Here is an 18,741-nt window from a genome sequence, read left to right as displayed (position 1 = left end):
GGAACTTCACTCCAGCGGGCCAGGAACAGAGTGATATGTGAGGAGCTCCAACTTCCGTCTGTGCCGGAATTCATAGGCCGTAGGCACATCAAATACTTTGATAGAATGAAACCCTGTGCTAACCCTCTATTCCCTGAGATCGCCCCTCCACCAAGACCTGGGAGGTGGCAAATCACTGTCCCCCTGGTTGATGTCTTCGCCTTGACAGGGAATTTTGGCTCTGCAGCCTGAAGACATCACTTCAACGCCACCAGCAGGAATAGCCCCTCTTAGTGAGCATCCAGGCAAACATATGACACTGCCTTCAGAGGACCCAGCAACCATTCTTTTAATGCCATTCAGGCAAAACAAGATAAATCAAATAGCCGTATATGTACATACCATTTTCTCTTGTATATATTTGTAATGTTTATTTCTTTGTTCCAGGAAGTAAGAAAAAAATGCCTTGGTAGCCTATTTCCTGTGGCACAGGAAAAATTAAAATAAATATGTATTATTATTTGGTAGTATTTTCTACACATAGGAGACAAACTTGCACCAGTGGTGGAAACTCTGTTTGAATATTAGTCACGATGACCACTAACATAATTATTTTATCAACATTTTTATTTGCTCTTATTATTAATTAAAAACCAGTTTTTGGTTGATGAATTTTTCTTTTTGTAATTTCAAAGTTTACATTTTTTTTCATTCAGTAGCAAATCCATGGAAACTATCTCCTCATGCCAGTTCTGCTCAATTCTTTAGATTTTTCCTTAAATGCTTAACTTTGTCATTTATAGAATTTACCTTAGTACCTATAAAATTATTAATACTTCAATAAGTATTGTTAGAATAAATCAATCTGATGAATATTTGGAAGTTGTGAACAGAGAATTTCTTATAATAGTTGGGTGGGGCGAGGGAGGAGTCATAATCTAAACTTACTCAACAATGTTGATAGAATTTTTTAACTTACCAGAGAGGCCTGAGAAGTAGAAGTTGTATTTTCTTAAATTTTCCATTCTATCCCTCAACCGTTTTTGGGAAATGTAAGCTATTTTGAGTATATCAACCATTGAGTAAAGTTTTACCACAATTTTCACAGTTTCAAATCGGCTTTAACATTACAAACTTTTCAGGTTTTCAAATTACTAAAGGGAGTGAAAATCTCCCAAATGACATCCTTGATTATACCATTGGTACAAAATTTTATAATGAATTAAAAATTGGAGTTTAGTTGTATTTTTACTTTAAAATAATCAAAATTTATAAATGTTATAAAAATATTTTTACATTGATTATAAGGTTTATTTTAGTATATTTTAAAGAATCAAATTTCTTTATTTTAGACGAATACTTATTTAAACTACCATACCATCATTTTTTTTTACTGATCAATTATTTAAAAAAAAAATTAATACATTCTGGAATGAATTTTTTTTTAATTGTCTTTAAAAACCTTTAAAGATCATATAATAATTTACTTTTAATAATACTGTAGTAATATAATATTACTGGGCCATTAATTTCTACCAAATCTTACAATTAATAAACTGGTAAAAAACATTCTTCTTTTTTTCTTTTTTTTTTAAAGAGCAGGTCAGTTGAAAAAAAAAAGGGTAAATCATTGCAATTAATATATTTATAAACCTATAAATCAATCGGGAAAAACAAAATGACAAATTCACTATGAAATCAAAACCTTTCTAGATTCCATTCAACAATACTAAAAAGTAATAGTTAACATTATGCTAACAGAAATAAATTTTCTTCATAAATAAAATACACAAAATGTCAAAAATTTTGGCAAAAGGCTGTTAATTACCAATAAGCCAATAGCTGACATTTTATGAAACTAAGTATTTAGATATATATAAATACCATCCAATTGCTCTCAAGCAATAATGAATTACAAATGCAAGTTCTACAATTCAAAAATATAATTGTAGATAGGTTAATTAATTAACACTTAAATATATTATTTATATATAATTTATATTGTCCTTCCTTAAAAGGATATTGTCTGAATAGTCTGAAGACACCTAGATATTTTGTATATACATTTATATATATTTAACTTTTTCTTAAAATATATATACTATGTCAATATTTTATGTAGTGGGAATGAAACATCATAATTCACACAATCATATTTTAAAGTTAGATTATGGATAAACAACAGACACAACAGGGAGAGCATTGTAAAGACTAGTCCGTTACTAGAATCTATCACTAAAACGAAAAAACAATACTATTATAAATTTTGGTAAAATTTATATTTACTTTAATTAAAGCCCCTCTTCAAAAATAGCTCGTGCCTACAGTATGTACTATTTAGATATAAGCATATTCTATTGTAAAACATCTAAGATTATGTAATCAATATGAAGTAATTTAAAGTATAAATTAAAAACAAATTCATACATTTGAAGCACATAAATATTTATGGTGAACAAAAATATTTAAAATGGTATATTTATATATATATTTTTTCATAAACTGCCAGAAATTTAAAACAAATGATATTTATGAAAATTAATCTTCTTGTTTGGTACATTTAACACTGGAAGTCTAAATATGAATTGAATTTTTAAATTAAATTTAATCAAAGTCATTCTTAATGCTTTTGAACAGTACAATAAATTTTCAGAGCTCAGCTATAAAGAGTTAAAACACCACGTACTACACAAATACTAAGTGCCAAACCGTTTTAAAATTTTCACTTCTTATTTTCAACATACTCATTGTTAATTATGGTTATTGCCGAAAAAATTACTTTCACATTTGACTTCTATCAGACTATCACTGTAAACCAAATAAAAAAGTTAAGATACGCTACCATTTTGAAATCTAGAGCATATTTTGAAGAGAGCGGTGATCTAAAATAAGACAAAAGAATTGATTATACAAAGCTTTTGGTACAAAGAATTTATAGTAAATAATTGAAAGAACTAATAGAAACAACTAAACACTAACCCACGTACACGTACTCAGTCATTTCGTAAGCTAGAGGATTCTCATTAAATAATTCAAATTGAATCTGGATGGCTAGAAATACACTTCGGTATAATCACCACCAGCATAATGTTATTATTATTTAATAATAAATACAATTTTAGTGATTTTATAAGCAAATATGGCTTCAGGTAAAATACCTATTTATCACAATTCCCTCTCTAAGAAGAGGATCAGCATTAAAATGCAAAAGAGAGGTAATAAAGTTATACTGATATTATTTATAGGCCGCTTAGAAAAGAAGTTATAGTCATCAATAAAACGCCTATTCCAAATTCAAATACAGTTTAACCTCTATAGATCAAATGTTCATGCATCAAATTTTATGATTTACAACAGAATAACAACTTTTTAAAAAAAAAAAAATCTAATAAAAAGAAATTGTAACTTTTCATTTGTTTATAAGTACGTTAGCTAAAATATGGAGTCTTAACTATTGCTAAAGTTGGTTTGATATAAGACAATACAGGAAAAGAAAACAAGGTACATTCTTATGGTCTAACATTCATTAATCTGTACGACCAGAAATCACACGGTAGAGAAACAAGGACACTCAAGAATAATAGCAACAACCAGCTAGACAGATTTCAAAGAGTAATTTTGAGGAGAATTCAAGGACCAATGTGCGAGAAGGGTAATTGGTGATAAAGGAAAAACAGCGAACTGTTTCGACCCTACAAGGAAATCAACATCCCTTATATTAAAATACTAAGTGCCTTGGTTTGAGTGCTAAAGCTAGTTTGATATTTTAAAAAAAAAAATGGGAAAAACAACAATCAGAATAAAATCTTGATAGTCCAACATATATTAATCTGACAAGCTCATGACATCTTAGGGAGTAGTCAAAATGGGGGAAGGTGAAAAGCAGAAGGGAAAATGTTGTTAATTAGTTATAACATGTTCATCCATTACTGTTAACACAACTCTTACAATGGTAGCTATGTTTTTTAATAAAAAACCATTAATAAAACATACTGAGCTCTGGATTATTTTGATTTCAATTTGTTGTTTAAATGGAATCCTAAGCAGTCGGGCATCAAATAATATTTGATATTCCCAAAGTTGTAGGTACCGACAACAAACTAAAAAGAAAACAAACTATGAATTAAGCATTCTAAGCAGTGCAACACTGCTTCATATTTATTTCCTACATCTCTTAAGAAATCCTACTTATCTAAATAATCCAATTTAACACCACTTAGAAACAATTTAGGCAATAAATAAAAATAAAGGATGTAAACAAATGAGGCTAATGTTATAGTTTTTTTCTTTGGCTAATAAGAGTAACTTACATATGTAATAATTATTTTCTTTACTCAAAAAAATTTCTCTACAACACGAATCAATCTGTTACTGGTTTTAAAATGTACAGCATGAGGTAAAAAATGAAAAGTTGTTATTTCTGAATACAACACAATTTATGTGCATTATTAATTATAGGTTAATCGATTGTTATTAATTATTAATTAATACACAATTCATTTATGTTTAAATGAACATTCAAGTCTAATATGTAGAGGTTCAACTGTAATGATAATGCATTCCTACTAAAAATGTATATCACTCTACTTGTGTTCAATTTTTATAACGACTGTATTCAGAAAAATTTTGTTATTAAAAATAAAATAAATGTTATCACTCTCTGCAACGCTCTCCAAATGACGTTTGCAGCCATATAAACACACAACATTAACATAGAGAACATGCAAAGTCACAGGATATGCCCTAATCATTGATATGACTTCCATAATCACAAGCATAATCATTATTATAGAAAGAACTCAAAGAGATGAAAAATATACATTTACTTTTTTAATATTTGTAATATAATTGTAATGCAGAATATATTTTTATATACATATAACATCATAAAGAGTGTATACATAGAAATAATAATGGCATTCAGTGAGACAATCACAATACCTGGATAAAAATTGAAACATTAACAAGATAAATATATGTACATGAAGTGGTAACAAACAATTTCCAAACAGCATTTGATGCCATCACGTTTGAAATCAGAAAATATATAACAGCTGTTTCAGGAAAAGAAATTAATATTTTTTAATTCTAAATGACAATCTGTAAATGTCTAATCTCAGCAGTTTATATAAAAAGCTCTTCTCTTTTATAATATTCATAAATATATATCTATTTTTTTTTTTATTGCTTTCGGTTATGACAAATTGGCATTCAGCGATATAATTTGGATGATTCTTCACAATCCTTAGAAGAGTTTAAAACAAAAAAAATGTGAAGATTAATTTAAACAAAATGACTAATAGTTTCCTGAATCAGAAACGATAGACATTAAATAAATACAATAAATTCCTGAAAGTTAATTCACACAGCAGGACAAAATGATGTACAACAAAACATTTGACTCCCTCTTATCCAGCATTCTCATGGCATTTCATAATGGAAATAAGAATTTTTTTAGGAAAATATACATTAATAACTTGTATATTGTATGTATGGAAATAAATAAGATGCATTAGTAAAATTCTTAAAAACTAAAAACATATCATTCATAAGATTTTATCTTTTTTCTAAAAAACAATTATTTTGTTTTTCATATTGCTGGCTAAGAGAGAGGTTACTGAATTTGTAGGATACTTATATAAATTAATGGAATGTATCAAAATTCACAAGGATCCTCTCTAGTTGTATCAGGTAATAGATTTCCTCCAGAAATTCGGCCGAGTAATTTGGACTGAGCTTTACAGAATTCTGTTCACTATAGAAAGGAGAAGAGCATTCATGGATGAACAGATTTCATATATTTTTATTATCAGACTCGATACATCTAGAGAAGAATTACCTTAATAACCTTAAAAAACTATAAATGTAAAAGAACAGTCAAAATATCCCAGATTTGATGCAATAATGAAATAAATAAACCCAAAGCGGATACGCCTATTTAGATAAATTGTATAAAGTGTTATGGAACTATATTATCAAGAGATCAATTGTGTAAGCAGGATTTCACTGCATGCAAAAGGCTTTCTATCCACCAACATATAAAAATTACAGCCGGTTTATTCAATGATTATTATTAGATGTAAATTATTACAAAAAGGAACTATAAATGAATTAAGAAAAAGTAAAAAAAAATTAATTTAATACATTCATTAAAAAATTCTTCCTTTTTTTTTTTTAAGCAATTACTTAATATTTAAAAAAAAATTGAAATGGAAAACTTCATTTAAACCTTGGCGGTGCAGAATGTAAAACCTAACCGCTTTTAGCAAAACAATATATCTGAGAGATTGGATCAAATTTTCAAACTTTGTTCTTAAAATAATGTGCATTATTAATTAAAGTAAATCTAATTATGGTAAAATATATATTTCACATTATTATTCAATCACAATGAAACTAATTATATTACAGTTAAATAAACAATAATAAAATAATAATAATAACAATGGTAACTGCCAGTCATTTATAAAAGAAATGAAATTTTCTTTGAAAAATTGAGAATTAGAAATATGTATATCCAAAAAAAGAGACAATCCAATTTCACAGATCTAGTGCACCTAAGGAGGGTTAAAACAACTAGACATTAGTTTGGAAATATTATCAAAACTGAAACCAACTAATTTATAGTTGTCAGAGGATATACTTAAAAACCGCCGAGGGTGTTGTCATAGACTAATATTACAGTGATGGCCTAGCAGTATCTATTTCTACGGGATAGGTCACTCACTATAAGAGAATGCTTGGAAACACCAAGCCAAAAGACTTATACAGATACACTGACACAGAAAATTGCCACACTCGGGCTGATGGACAAGGTAATCTATGCTAAGCAGGATAAAGAGATTTAAAATTGACCATAAAATTACGACAATTCACTAAATATTTCAGAGATAGGAAAGCTTGTTTTCAAAGGCCCGGAATTAATTAAAATGCTGAAGATTAACGAACAATAAATGATTTAATGCAATATATACACATACATATACATATAGTTTTTGGCAATCACTTACATAAGTAGTTTTTAACTAAATAATAGAAGACAATCCAATTTTTTCTTTTTCATATCGATTTATACACTTATATAAGGTAGATAAGGGTTTTTTTTTTTAACTTTATTTTATAATTCATTCGTTAATTAAAATTACATTACTAAAAATCTCTAGTACAATATTGTTAAACTAATAAATTACAAAAGAATAATACATATTTTCAATAAAAGTATAAAAATCAGATTAACGATTCTTTTTTCTATCAAGCATAGAAATTTCTATTTAATACCCTTTAAGGTATATGAGACATAATATGCCATGATTTATGCTTATTCAAAATAAATTTTTATTGGAGAAATCTCTATACATGATAGTTGGAATCGATAAATACAAATATTTAGCTAAAACAAAATGTTCAGACTATTCTTTCTTTTAAGGCAAAGGTAACCTTATCTTTTATACAATTCTAATAATACATAAATCATTGATGTAACTTGTTATGTAGTTTATGCTGCAGTTCTTAAGATAACGATACATTAAACTGTAGTGGAAGTTTGAATATTCTTCAATGGCATTTTTTTTTTTTTTTTGTTTTTTCTTTTTAAACAAAGGTAACTAATTTCTTTTTTTAAAAGCTGGCACTTCAATGTAACATCAGTTAGTTAATGATCCTTATTGTCAGTTAATGAAAACAGAAATTCTACTTTTATGTACAAGTATCATAATAGATATTCTAGTAGCAGTATTAAAATCAAACTCTAAAACCATTTTAATATTCATTTTAACATTTAAAGAATAAAATGTACCATAAAACATTGAGTGCAATTAATACCACATATATTAAAATTTAATACTGCAGATTAATAATCATAAAATTTTGCAAATTTAATTTCTTTTCAATAAAATAATTTTGCAAATTATATAATACAATCTGCCCTTAATCCTTATTAAAAAGCTTCTCACCGATGGCTCGTGCGCATAAAAACTGAACTCACATTCTCAAAATTATGGAGATTTAAGTTAAATTTCTTTACATTTTAAATAGATTATAATCGGTGATAAATTACATCATAAATGAAAGTAATTTTACAAAATCACTCATAGGAGATAAGGGACAGAATGTTTTCATTATAAATAAACCATTGGAGAAGCTCAATCAATGGTAAGATTCTACAATAATAATATTTACGGAAGGGGGACGACGACCTGGACGTAGGTAACGGGGAAATAACCAGTGCGCCCATTCAGGCTTCCTTCATACCAGTTTTCATCAATTTTGTTTGTCAATGTAATAGTTTCACCTTCCTACAACAGAAATAAATCATTTTTTTTAAAAATATATAACATTTATCGGTACTTATGTTTAGGTAGTTTCTTTACACAGCCAATATTATAGAACATTGAATATTTGTATAAATTGATAAGTGCCAATAATGTTGTTATAAAAGATCCCTCATATGTTCAATATATTAATGGAATCTGATATTGACTCAATATTGCTGATTGTGTAAAGGGTCCTTAATATAAAAGTTTATGGTAACAAACACTATAACCTTCCTTGTTTATTTATGCATATAATTTTAAAACTGTAAGGTTGTTCATAGTTGAAACTTTTTTTTAAAAAAATGATCAAGACTAGGAAATAACTGAAAGGTGCAGCATGAAATGTATGAGTGGACATGTGAAAAGAGAATTAGACCACAAATGATTTCATGATGTTTTTATTATAACAACAAAAACTGCACCGGACATAAAGAGGCTTCTCTCCATTTTGTTGCATTTCTTTCCTTAAGTTATGCAAAGTATAACCTTCAAAGAAAATTAACTAAGTTTTTAAAAATAAAATTATAAAAAAACTAATAAGTAATCTGAATTAAATTACCTTGAAGCTCAGCTCACCAGGATTTTCGGCATCAAAATCATAAAGAGCAGTGCAGCAAGGGACCCTTGACATGGGTGTACGGGCTGGAGAGTTCTTCACTGGAGAGGGCAAAGGTGATGCTGTAACAATAAAAAATTCTTTAGTAATTTAGTCAAATCAAACATTTTTCAAATAGATGATTTTATGTCTCTAAATATGCTACATTCAGAAGCTCAGTTCAATAGTACTACTCTTAATATGAAATAAAGATTATAAACTATGGTCATTCCATCATCTAAATTCATGTCACTCGGCTACATCAATCCGACATTTCACAAACTTAAATCTGTATCTACCGTTAAGAAGTTAATAACTTGTTATCCTGTTAACTTTAATTACCAACTTATTCACAGTAGGTATGGAAATGATATCCTTAAAAAAATAAATAATATATTTATTAATTTTTTTAAAAATAATGTGAATTACATTTTTTTCATTACTTATAGCTTAAATATGTACATCAATTCCTGTTGATTATATCTGAATTAATATACATTTTTTATTTTAACAGGTAAGTACTATTAATTTTTTAAAATAGAAAAGTTACAATTTAATATTTATTTAGTTTATGTATGTAAGAAAATACATGTAAATACATTATTTTTGGTAAAAATTAAAATTAAATTAAAAAGCGAAAATAGCCAGAATCTGATGAAATTGACGCTAGACCCATTTTACATCATTAACCAATTTCACTCCAAATTTGTACCGAATTGGATGAGCCGTTTTCAAAATATAACTAATATACTAAGTACAATAGGGTACCAATTCTTTAAAATTTCATCAAAAATTTTTTAAGTCCTCAATCATCAAATCCGAGAAAATAGTTTGATCGATTGTGCCCGAACACAAATTTTACAACAAACTGACAGACAGATAGATACAGAAACAAATTTATTTCTATTCTCCCCAAAAATACTAAGCTGCCCTACATACCATAGTGGGCAAGCCATAAATAAATAAAAAGAACAACTTTAGTTAATAAAAGGTAATTTCCTGATGTTCCAATATTATATTTTTTACTTAGAAATTATATTTTATTTCTTTTGTTCTTACTTTCAAATATGGTTATTTTTTTTAACCAGTCTTTCTAATTAATAAATTGAAAAACGAATAAAAGGTTTTATAATTTTTTTCATATAAAATTATTTTAAAACTAAAAGTATGATTGTGATCAATAATAAACAATATTATATAAAAAGGAAACTCTTTTTGAACCAATAACTCCTACTAGGCTGCAAATTTAGAACTGGCTCAAGGCTATGTGAATTGATTAATTCACGGAACGTGGGTTATTTTTAAATGATATCGGTCTATCCTAACAGTTAAGGGTGGTGTTTTCGTTTGGAACACAATGCTCAAAACGAGACGGCGATGAATTTATGCTCGAGAAAAGGAAATTAGCATTCAAACATATTTTTTGAAGGATATCATCAAAGTTTCTTAATGATTAAAATAAAAAAACTATCTAAAATAATATTCATGGTCAGTACGGTCTTGTTTCTTGGCATAGTAAAGTTAGAATCAGCTGTTGAAACTTTACTACACAAAGTTATTTATTGGTGTTAGTTTTTTTCTTTTTTGTCTTAAAAAGACATATCACTAACATGCTAACAAACTTACTCATTTCAACATTCCTGTTCTAGTTTACATAACTGAGTTTTGCTTGTTCCATTCCAGTGAAAACTCAAGCTTAATGCATTATTTATATCATGATATGTTATATTACTACATAAGTGCATTGAATAATTTCATTCCTTTCCATGGATTTCATTTGTACAATAATATGCAACTTTGGGGTAATTGAAACTATAAAAAAAAAGTTATGTCATTCTGCTATAAACCATACTATATACAACTATAACTTAAACTTATCCAATACAAACTAAAAACGTAATATGATGATACAAACAAAGTTCAAAAATAATTTTATCTTACATAAAATGAAAAGTTATCTTTGTTTGGGAAAAAATTATTAAAAGATAGCAAAAAGATACAAAATTAAAGTATGTAGGAATTAGCTACAAGCTGACACATAAGTCCCAATAAAAAAAGGAGAGACAGAAAGGATTCCAAGAAAAGTTAAAGGTAAAAGCATTCCTGGGGGAGTAAAATTTTATAGTTCTGCTGACCGAATATGAAATATTCAATCATGAAGAATAACTGAATTGTTTTTCAAAAATGGAAGAAAATCCAACGTCAATATTTTAGTCTGATAACTAGAAGAATGTATAGAAAAATTAAATCATATTTTAGGAAATTGCTGTGCCAAAATATAGTGTAAAACAAAAAAAAAAATTTAAACTAATCTTTTAATTTATTTCAGGAAACCATTAATAAAAATATAGGTTCATCAATGGTTTCATGACATAAAAATTAAGGCATCTTATTTTTAAAATAAGATTAGTGAGAATAGTATAAAAATTATTACCTAATTGTTTTGTGGTTGGTTTCAAACAGTTATGTATAACTTCTCAATGGTATAAAGACATTATTTTTTTTTTTTTTAAATAGCTTATTTTATTATTTGTAATTATTAAATAATTATAACATTGTAAATAGTTAGAGTCGTCTTTTGCATGAGACTATACCTCCCCCCCTCCATCATCAATAATTAAAAGTAAATCAAACTGTTATATAATAACTATGTAAGGCCTGCCCAGCTGATCTGGTAATAAAAAAATAAATTAAGGAAAAATGGTAAATAGACAATTAGAAGATTCTGTCTACCACTTTTTATGAGACGTAATGCTTTCGATAGGAAAACTAACAAGAGTGCTGTAATTTAACTCTCATTTAACATGACATGGATAATATTAAATTACTGAGTTTTTTTAAATTTTATAACAACCGATACTGGCAAAATAGTGGGATGAGGGCTTAAACGATTTTGATTAATCACAAATCAATGTGCAATGAAATAATCTTTAATATCAGCTAAGTCTTATCCTCGCTGAAATAGCCTGATGGGCTAAATGCTAAATTTTCAAAATGGCATTCCTTAAAGTGCTTTGAATTTTTTTTATTTGAAATAATTAACCATCTTCACTGTTGGCAGTAATGAAAAATGGATAAATATAAACTAAAAAAGAATTTACTAATTAACTAAATGAGAAAAAAGGGGAAATATTTTCCTAGATTAAAAACCAATTTTCAGAAATAAGAGTGTTAATAGGGATATTCTGTTTAGCTAGAAAGATAGATTTTAAAAATATTTGTATCTTACATATAAAGATGCAAAAGGTAATAGAGATTGACGAAAAAGATGTAAATAACCAGTTTGTTCTTAGGGAAATTCGACTCTCATCAAACTGGTGGACAAATGCATAGCACTTCCATGTTTGGAACCAGTTGGATAAATGTTTTCCTGCTTTCACAGTTGTCATGACCATAGTAAGTTTTATGTTCAACAGTTCAAAATGAAGTAGGATAGGAGATATATTGCAAACATAGAATAATCTTTAAGAATAAATTTACAACATGATTCAGTTTTTTAAATAATCCAAAGTAACTAAGGTTGATAGATGACAAATATAATAAGATGTTGGACTAGATAATGGAAAGAACTTCAAAACATTGTCCTAACTAAGTTAATAAAGAATTTTGGAGGGTTATTCTTAAAATATTATAAATTTGAATATATGCATCTATATCAAAATTTAAGAAGCTAATTTCCAAACTGAAAATATACATAAGCTTAAGCATGATAAATTCTAATGAATGAAAAAAAAATATGTTTAGCTTGTTTATAAAATGAATAAATGCAGAGAGCATGCATGTTTAGCGTACCATTAGTAGATCTGGCCTGCTGCTGGCTGGCAATCTCCAAGTGACTTGGCTTCCCATGGACTGGGGAAGAGGACTGGGACGTACCTGAACCACAAAACACTTACTTCCCCGTAATCTACCCATCATTAATAAACAAACCATCTGCTGCCAACTTCCTACTGGAGGCTCAACATTACGGTAGGGAAAAGGTAGGGATTTTGTAAAAATAGCATTGAAATATAAATGGAAGAGATAGAAATAAATATAGTCCAGAAAAAACAAAACAGAATTTGTAATAACTCTAATACAATAACTATGTACAAATAAATACATTATCATGGTGTGTGGCAAAAAATTAATACAGTGATCCGCAATATTTTGATTGATATCAAATTTAAGGTTTAAAAGAAATGGTCGACTAAAAATAGTAATGTTTTAATAGTTTTGAAATATAAAAGACAAGCAATTAATTTGAATGCAGTAGTATTAGTCTGGTATGAAAGACCACAGTGAAAAGCTAACCATCAAATGCTTCTCTGTGCCTCGTAACAATATGGGACCAATTATGGCCCAAGTTTCTTTTATTTGGGTAAATCCACTGATCATATTGGTTTTCAACTACCACCTCGTTTGATTCTATACAAGAGATGTCCAGAGATAGGCTCCATTTCATCAATTACTTTCAAGAAAAGCTGAACAGCAGAGGGGGAGAGGTCTGCATTTTAGTTAACCACTTTGAAATCATTCTACCAAATACCAGGTCATTCAAAAAGTCCTGTCGTTTTTTTGAGGGAAATTATAAATAAATAAATATTTTCAAATAATCACCTTTATTCATCAAAATATCCACCGTTACAGTCGGTAACCTTCTCCCAACGAGATGGTAAAGCCCAAATTCCTTCCTTAAAAAACTGTTGATTTTTACTGCAAAAATAAGTGGTCAGTTCGTGAATTAGGTTGTCACGGTCTTGAAAACATTTTTGTCTCAGATTGTTGTCGAGATCTCTGAATAGGTGATAATCAGTGGGCGACAGGTCAGGGGAATATGGTGGGTGAGGCAAAACTTCCCAGCCTATTTCTGTCAATTTTTCCCTGGTCAATTTGGCGGTGTGTGGTCGAGCGTTGTCTTGAAGAAGCAAAGGTCTTCTTCTGTTGACTAAGCAGGGATCAAAAGTCTTAAGCTTGGATTGGCAATGGTCCAGTATATTGCAGTATACTTCTGCAGTGATGGTTTGCCCTTGATTCAGAATCTCAAAATGCACTATACCTTTGGCTGTCCAGAAAACAATGAGCAAAACTTTCTTTGGATGGAGATCTGGTTTTGGAAATTGTTTAGGTTTCTCATCTGCCGACAACCACTGATATGATCGTCTGAAGTTGTTGTACAACACCCATTTCTCATCACAGGTGATGATTCGATTCAAAAAGGGTTCGACTTTCAAGCGGGAAGTTAACGAAGATGCAGTTGTCAAGCGAACAAGCATATTGGCATCTGAAAGCTTATGAGGAATCCATTTATCCAGTTTTTTCACTTTTCCCAGTTCTTTAAGGTAATTCCAGGCAGTGGTGGCTGAGATATTAAGTTGAGAGGCCATCTCTGAACAACTTTGACGCGGATCCAACTCTACTACTCTTCGAACGTCCTCCTTATCAACTACAGTTGGTCGACCTGAGCGTGCCTCGTCTTCTAGTGTCTCGTCGCCTCCACGAAATTTTGAAAACCAAAATTGTGCCTTCCGCTCAGACAGCACATCTTCCCCAAACACGGAGCATATTTTTCTAGCAGTTTCGGCAGCTTTTGAGCCAAGTTTAAACTCATAGAGCAAAATCGACCGAATTTGAGTTTCAACTGGAATCATTTTAACTAGACAGTTGGATGGTGACTGCATTAAATTAATCCTCCTTAGCCTCCTATTCATAAAGTATAAACATTTGTGTTTACATGGATAAAAGTTGTATTGAACGGAATTAATTAGCAAACACTCTAGAATCAAAATAAACAACGAACAAACGAAAAACGACAGGACTTTTTGAATGCCCTGGTATTATTGGGTTTGGTTTCTAGCCTCGAGGAATAATTTAGCATCTATAGATAAGGAATCAGTATTCTTTTTATTATTATTTTATATGTTATAAATAATGACATGAAATTGTGTCAGTCTTGCTCACTTTTCAGTTTACAATTTTAAAATAAAAATTAATTCTTGTGTGGGCAACCAGTCAACTAACAATGATATAGACCAATTAACAGTAAGTGTGGTATAGAATTTGCAGGGTCTACCACTAATTATCACATAATGTAGAAAGTTATATAAAACCACAGAATTATTATTATTTTATTTGAATACATCCATCCAGGATGGTGTCCATAACAGTCAAACTGTTCAGGATTTCAGATCGAGTACCAATGAAGGGATAATTTATTTGGCATCTACCATGTTCCCTCAATGGTATGAAAATAGACGGCGATTTTAGATTGAGATGAGATATTTAGACTATTCGAGGAAGGATGTCAATTTCTATTTTTTATAAAAAAAATTAAAGGATAAGTAATTCCTTAAAAAATTTATTTCATCTGAAAAATATATACTTAATAAAGGAGACCAAACACACATACAAATATTGTAATTAATATTTTTGTATTTAAAATCTTGTATATTAAATGTAAATAATGAAATATTTATTATTATATATTTCTTCCTCTCCTTCCTACCCTACTCTTCCAAACTTTTCATGATTGGCTATTAAAATTTATGGTAACCCTAAGTATATAACACTTTCTAGAACACTCTTAGCCATTAATGGTTGAGGGTGTGTGCACATTGTGCTTCCTTATAAAAATGATCAATAACATTTTGGGCAGATTTATTTATACTTGCAAGAATAGACTTATAATGATCAAGATAGACCTCTCAACAAACCATCTTATATTTCAAGAAAGCTAAGTAAAGATTGCCTTAACTGATTCAAAAAACAAATACATAAGACATTAGGTTTGCATTTTTAAGAATAATACAGTTAGAGATCATATTTTTAAGTAAGTGAATTTAAGTGGATAACAATACTAAAATGTTAATCTCATTCTTTCCATAAATGTAGAAACCAGAGAAGAAACTCAATAACAGCAAACTTATCCAACATGATATCACATTGCAGATTTAAGCCTATTATTCTGAGGCTGATAATAAATAAAACTGATCTAGATCATTCTAAAAAGAAAAATATGAAATCTGCTAAATTTGAATAGTTAAAGCAATGAGCATGTAAAAAGCAGACATAATAGATCTTAGCTGCAAGTGTTATTAACAATTACTCCAGAGGATTATGAAATGTCTTCTTCAATTTTTTATGCAGCACCTACATCAACAAAAGCTTGCAGCTGATTAAAAATATATCTTATTAGTGTGCTGTTTGTTATAGCTAGTTGTCTAAAAAAAGTTATATATACAGGAGAGTGTCAATAGATTGGAAACTGTTTATTAAAAAAAAATGATTACTTAAACAAATAAATATTAATATAATAATAAAAATTACAATGAAAAGAAACACATTTGATCCAATTTTATACTATTTATGTTTATAATATTTAGCTATAAATTATCAGAGCTATGCGGCAAAGAAACACTGGAAATTGTTCATTTTTTTCAATTTGTGAGTGTAGGGGTCTATATAATTTGTAAAATCCTTTGTAATAGGCCAAATCATATGAACTAAGTATCGGCAGATGAAATCAGTAAGTAAAGATATATTTGTAATTTATCAAGGAGCTTCAATACTGAGTCTTAAACTGTTTTTAAATGAAAACATTGAAGCCTTTTCTTGTGAGTCTTTAAAAACTTGCTAGGCTTAGGAGTGAAATCAATCAATCAAGTAAAGGGCAAGCTTCTGTCAAAGTTTTAGAGAAGTCTGTCATCTGAATGATGTGTATGTCAGTTCAGTGTATTTAAATTTTTAATTATAACAATGGATTCTGCTAAATACATCATCAACGCATTTATTCTCTTTCAAAATGAGTGCTTTCATAAGGAAACAATAACATATTTATCTTCTTTGTACATTCAAGAACCTTATCCCAATGAAATATTTTAGGCATTATTTTAGTTCATTATTTTTTTAAAAATAAATTTCATGTTAAATAAGAATAAACTTTAAAATAAATATTTTCTTAGTCTCAATTTCTATTAAATACAAGGATTGCCTTTTCTTATTAAAAATCTCAAAATTGCCACCATTTTAATAACATTTTCAAGAATATTGAAATTGTTATTTTTTAAGATTGACATTCATCAATTTTCTTATGAGATTTTGCAATCCTCATTAATCAAAAGTGATCTAAAAAACATTAATTTTCCATACCAAGCGACACTCCACTGTATCTATAAGTAAAACTAAAAAGATAAAATAGTGATTTTTACTAGCCACACCACAAGAAAGCTGAAGCCTTACTATTTGCATTATAAATGCTCCTATTTCAGCAGCCCTACAGTTCCTTGAAATTTATACATTTTTGAACATGGTGAATATTATTCTTTTTTTTTTTCAAAAATGAAGAGGGAAAATATCTTAAAATCATACCTGGTTAGTTAATAAAAACATTTTAACTCTTTAACCGAAAGTAACTTTCAAAATCTTTGATTATAGGAATTAGTCCTTAATAAATAATTGTTGGGTACTTTAACTAATTGTAATGAAACAAAATGCATATAAAAAATGAAACTCTATCCACTATAGTCGACATTTTAGTCTAATGTAGTGTTTCCTACCTGGACCTTCTAGAGTGCACAAAAAATGAACAAAAATCTATAGACTGAGAATGAATAAAAGAAAAAATGCTAATAACAATGTTTTTTTAATGTTAAACATTAATAAAAATCTTAAATACTTTGTATAGTTGTTCAAGTATTCTATTCCATAAATAAATACCTCTGTATGAATTGTTTACTACTTTAAATTTGGATTTTTTTAAGTATGAAAATTTTGTAAAAAGCCTAAAAATAGAATTTTAGATATTCCGATATTTTAAAAATAGAAATATCGATATTTGGTTAAAGAAGATTATGAAAATTTTGTAAAAAGAAGAAAAGTGTGTTTAACTTTTATATAATTCAATAAGACATAATATTTTAATTGTATATTGATTGAGTTATAATGGAACATCGGAGTTTAGAAAAGATTTGTTCGAGTGATTTGATATTTTGGATTGCTAAAACATCATTATATTGAGATTCATACAATGAGTTGGTGATATCTATATAACCTATGGAATTCAACCAACCTAAAACATAATATTTGCAGTATATAAAAGCAATAAACACACTGTAATTGAAATATGTACAAAGTATTCATACAGTCTTATTTTACAAAGCTAGAAAAGTGAAATTACATATACAATCTTTGTATAAACTAGTGATGTACACTGTAACCTAGATTTTATTTTGCCTATTCATGCTAGGTCATAGCCATTTGTAAAATAATAATAAAAAGAGGCCATGTAAACAATTGCATATATATTAGAAAGAGAATGAATGAAAAGAGGTACTTTTTCCAACATTTTAGTTACTGTTGCAAAAAGGTTAAATCATGTTTTTTTGAGAGAATTTTAGAGTTATTACATTAAGGTTTGTTTACATGCCCTATTTGTTATGAAGAGAAATATCTTTCATCGAATGCTAGGTGGCAAGTTCAAGGAGAAAACATTTGTTATCCTAACTTGGGATTAAATAGGTGTCAACAAACAACTAGATATCTTATGAAAAAAGTGACATGATTTACAATCTCTACAGCAGGTAGTAGCACTACCACAAGGTCCTAAGGAACTTTACCACCTTCCTCCTATTTTTTAGATATTTTATGAGAAAATAGTTGGTAGTACAGTCAGCGGAGAACACTAATAGGTAAAACTTACTTTATAAGTACCAATTTTTTGGCCAGAATTGCAGGCCTCTGTCAGGTCAGTTATTGCAAGACTCTTACAGAAACTCTTGCAATAGTTGCCCTACAATTCTGATCGAAACATAATGTTTTACTTATTTGTGTTCTCCACTGACCGCATCATCTCCTCATATCAATTATCTTATATATATA

General features: G+C 28.6%; 1 protein-coding gene across 6 annotated transcripts in view; it reads right to left on the bottom strand.

Annotated features, from left to right (window-relative positions):
- Window positions 1-4,787: 4,787 nt before the first annotated feature.
- EndoA (endophilin-A) overlaps window positions 4,788-18,741 on the bottom strand; it is a 262,925-nt gene continuing 248,971 nt past the window's right edge. For 4 of the 6 annotated variants that reach the window (XM_067049691.1, XM_014420464.2, XM_067049686.1 and 1 more), the window contains 3 exons: window positions 12,679-12,762; window positions 8,851-8,969; window positions 4,788-8,273 (listed from right to left, as the gene is read on the bottom strand). In XM_067049691.1, the coding sequence (XP_066905792.1) occupies window positions 8,154-8,273; window positions 8,851-8,969; window positions 12,679-12,762 (323 nt within the window). In that variant the 3' untranslated portion in view covers window positions 4,788-8,153. The remainder of the gene's footprint in view (window positions 8,274-8,850; window positions 8,970-12,678; window positions 12,763-18,741) is intronic. The other 2 variants (XM_014420467.2, XM_014420466.2) reach the window with 1 other exon arrangement.

The sequence above is a fragment of the Halyomorpha halys genome, unplaced genomic scaffold (assembly GCF_000696795.3).
Source record: "Halyomorpha halys isolate HHAL.00 unplaced genomic scaffold, Hhal_1.1 Scaffold270.1, whole genome shotgun sequence".
Classification (NCBI taxonomy): Eukaryota; Metazoa; Arthropoda; class Insecta; order Hemiptera; family Pentatomidae; genus Halyomorpha; species Halyomorpha halys.
The sequence above is the reverse complement of the archived record's forward strand: the minus strand, read 5'-3'. Positions and strand labels throughout refer to the sequence as shown.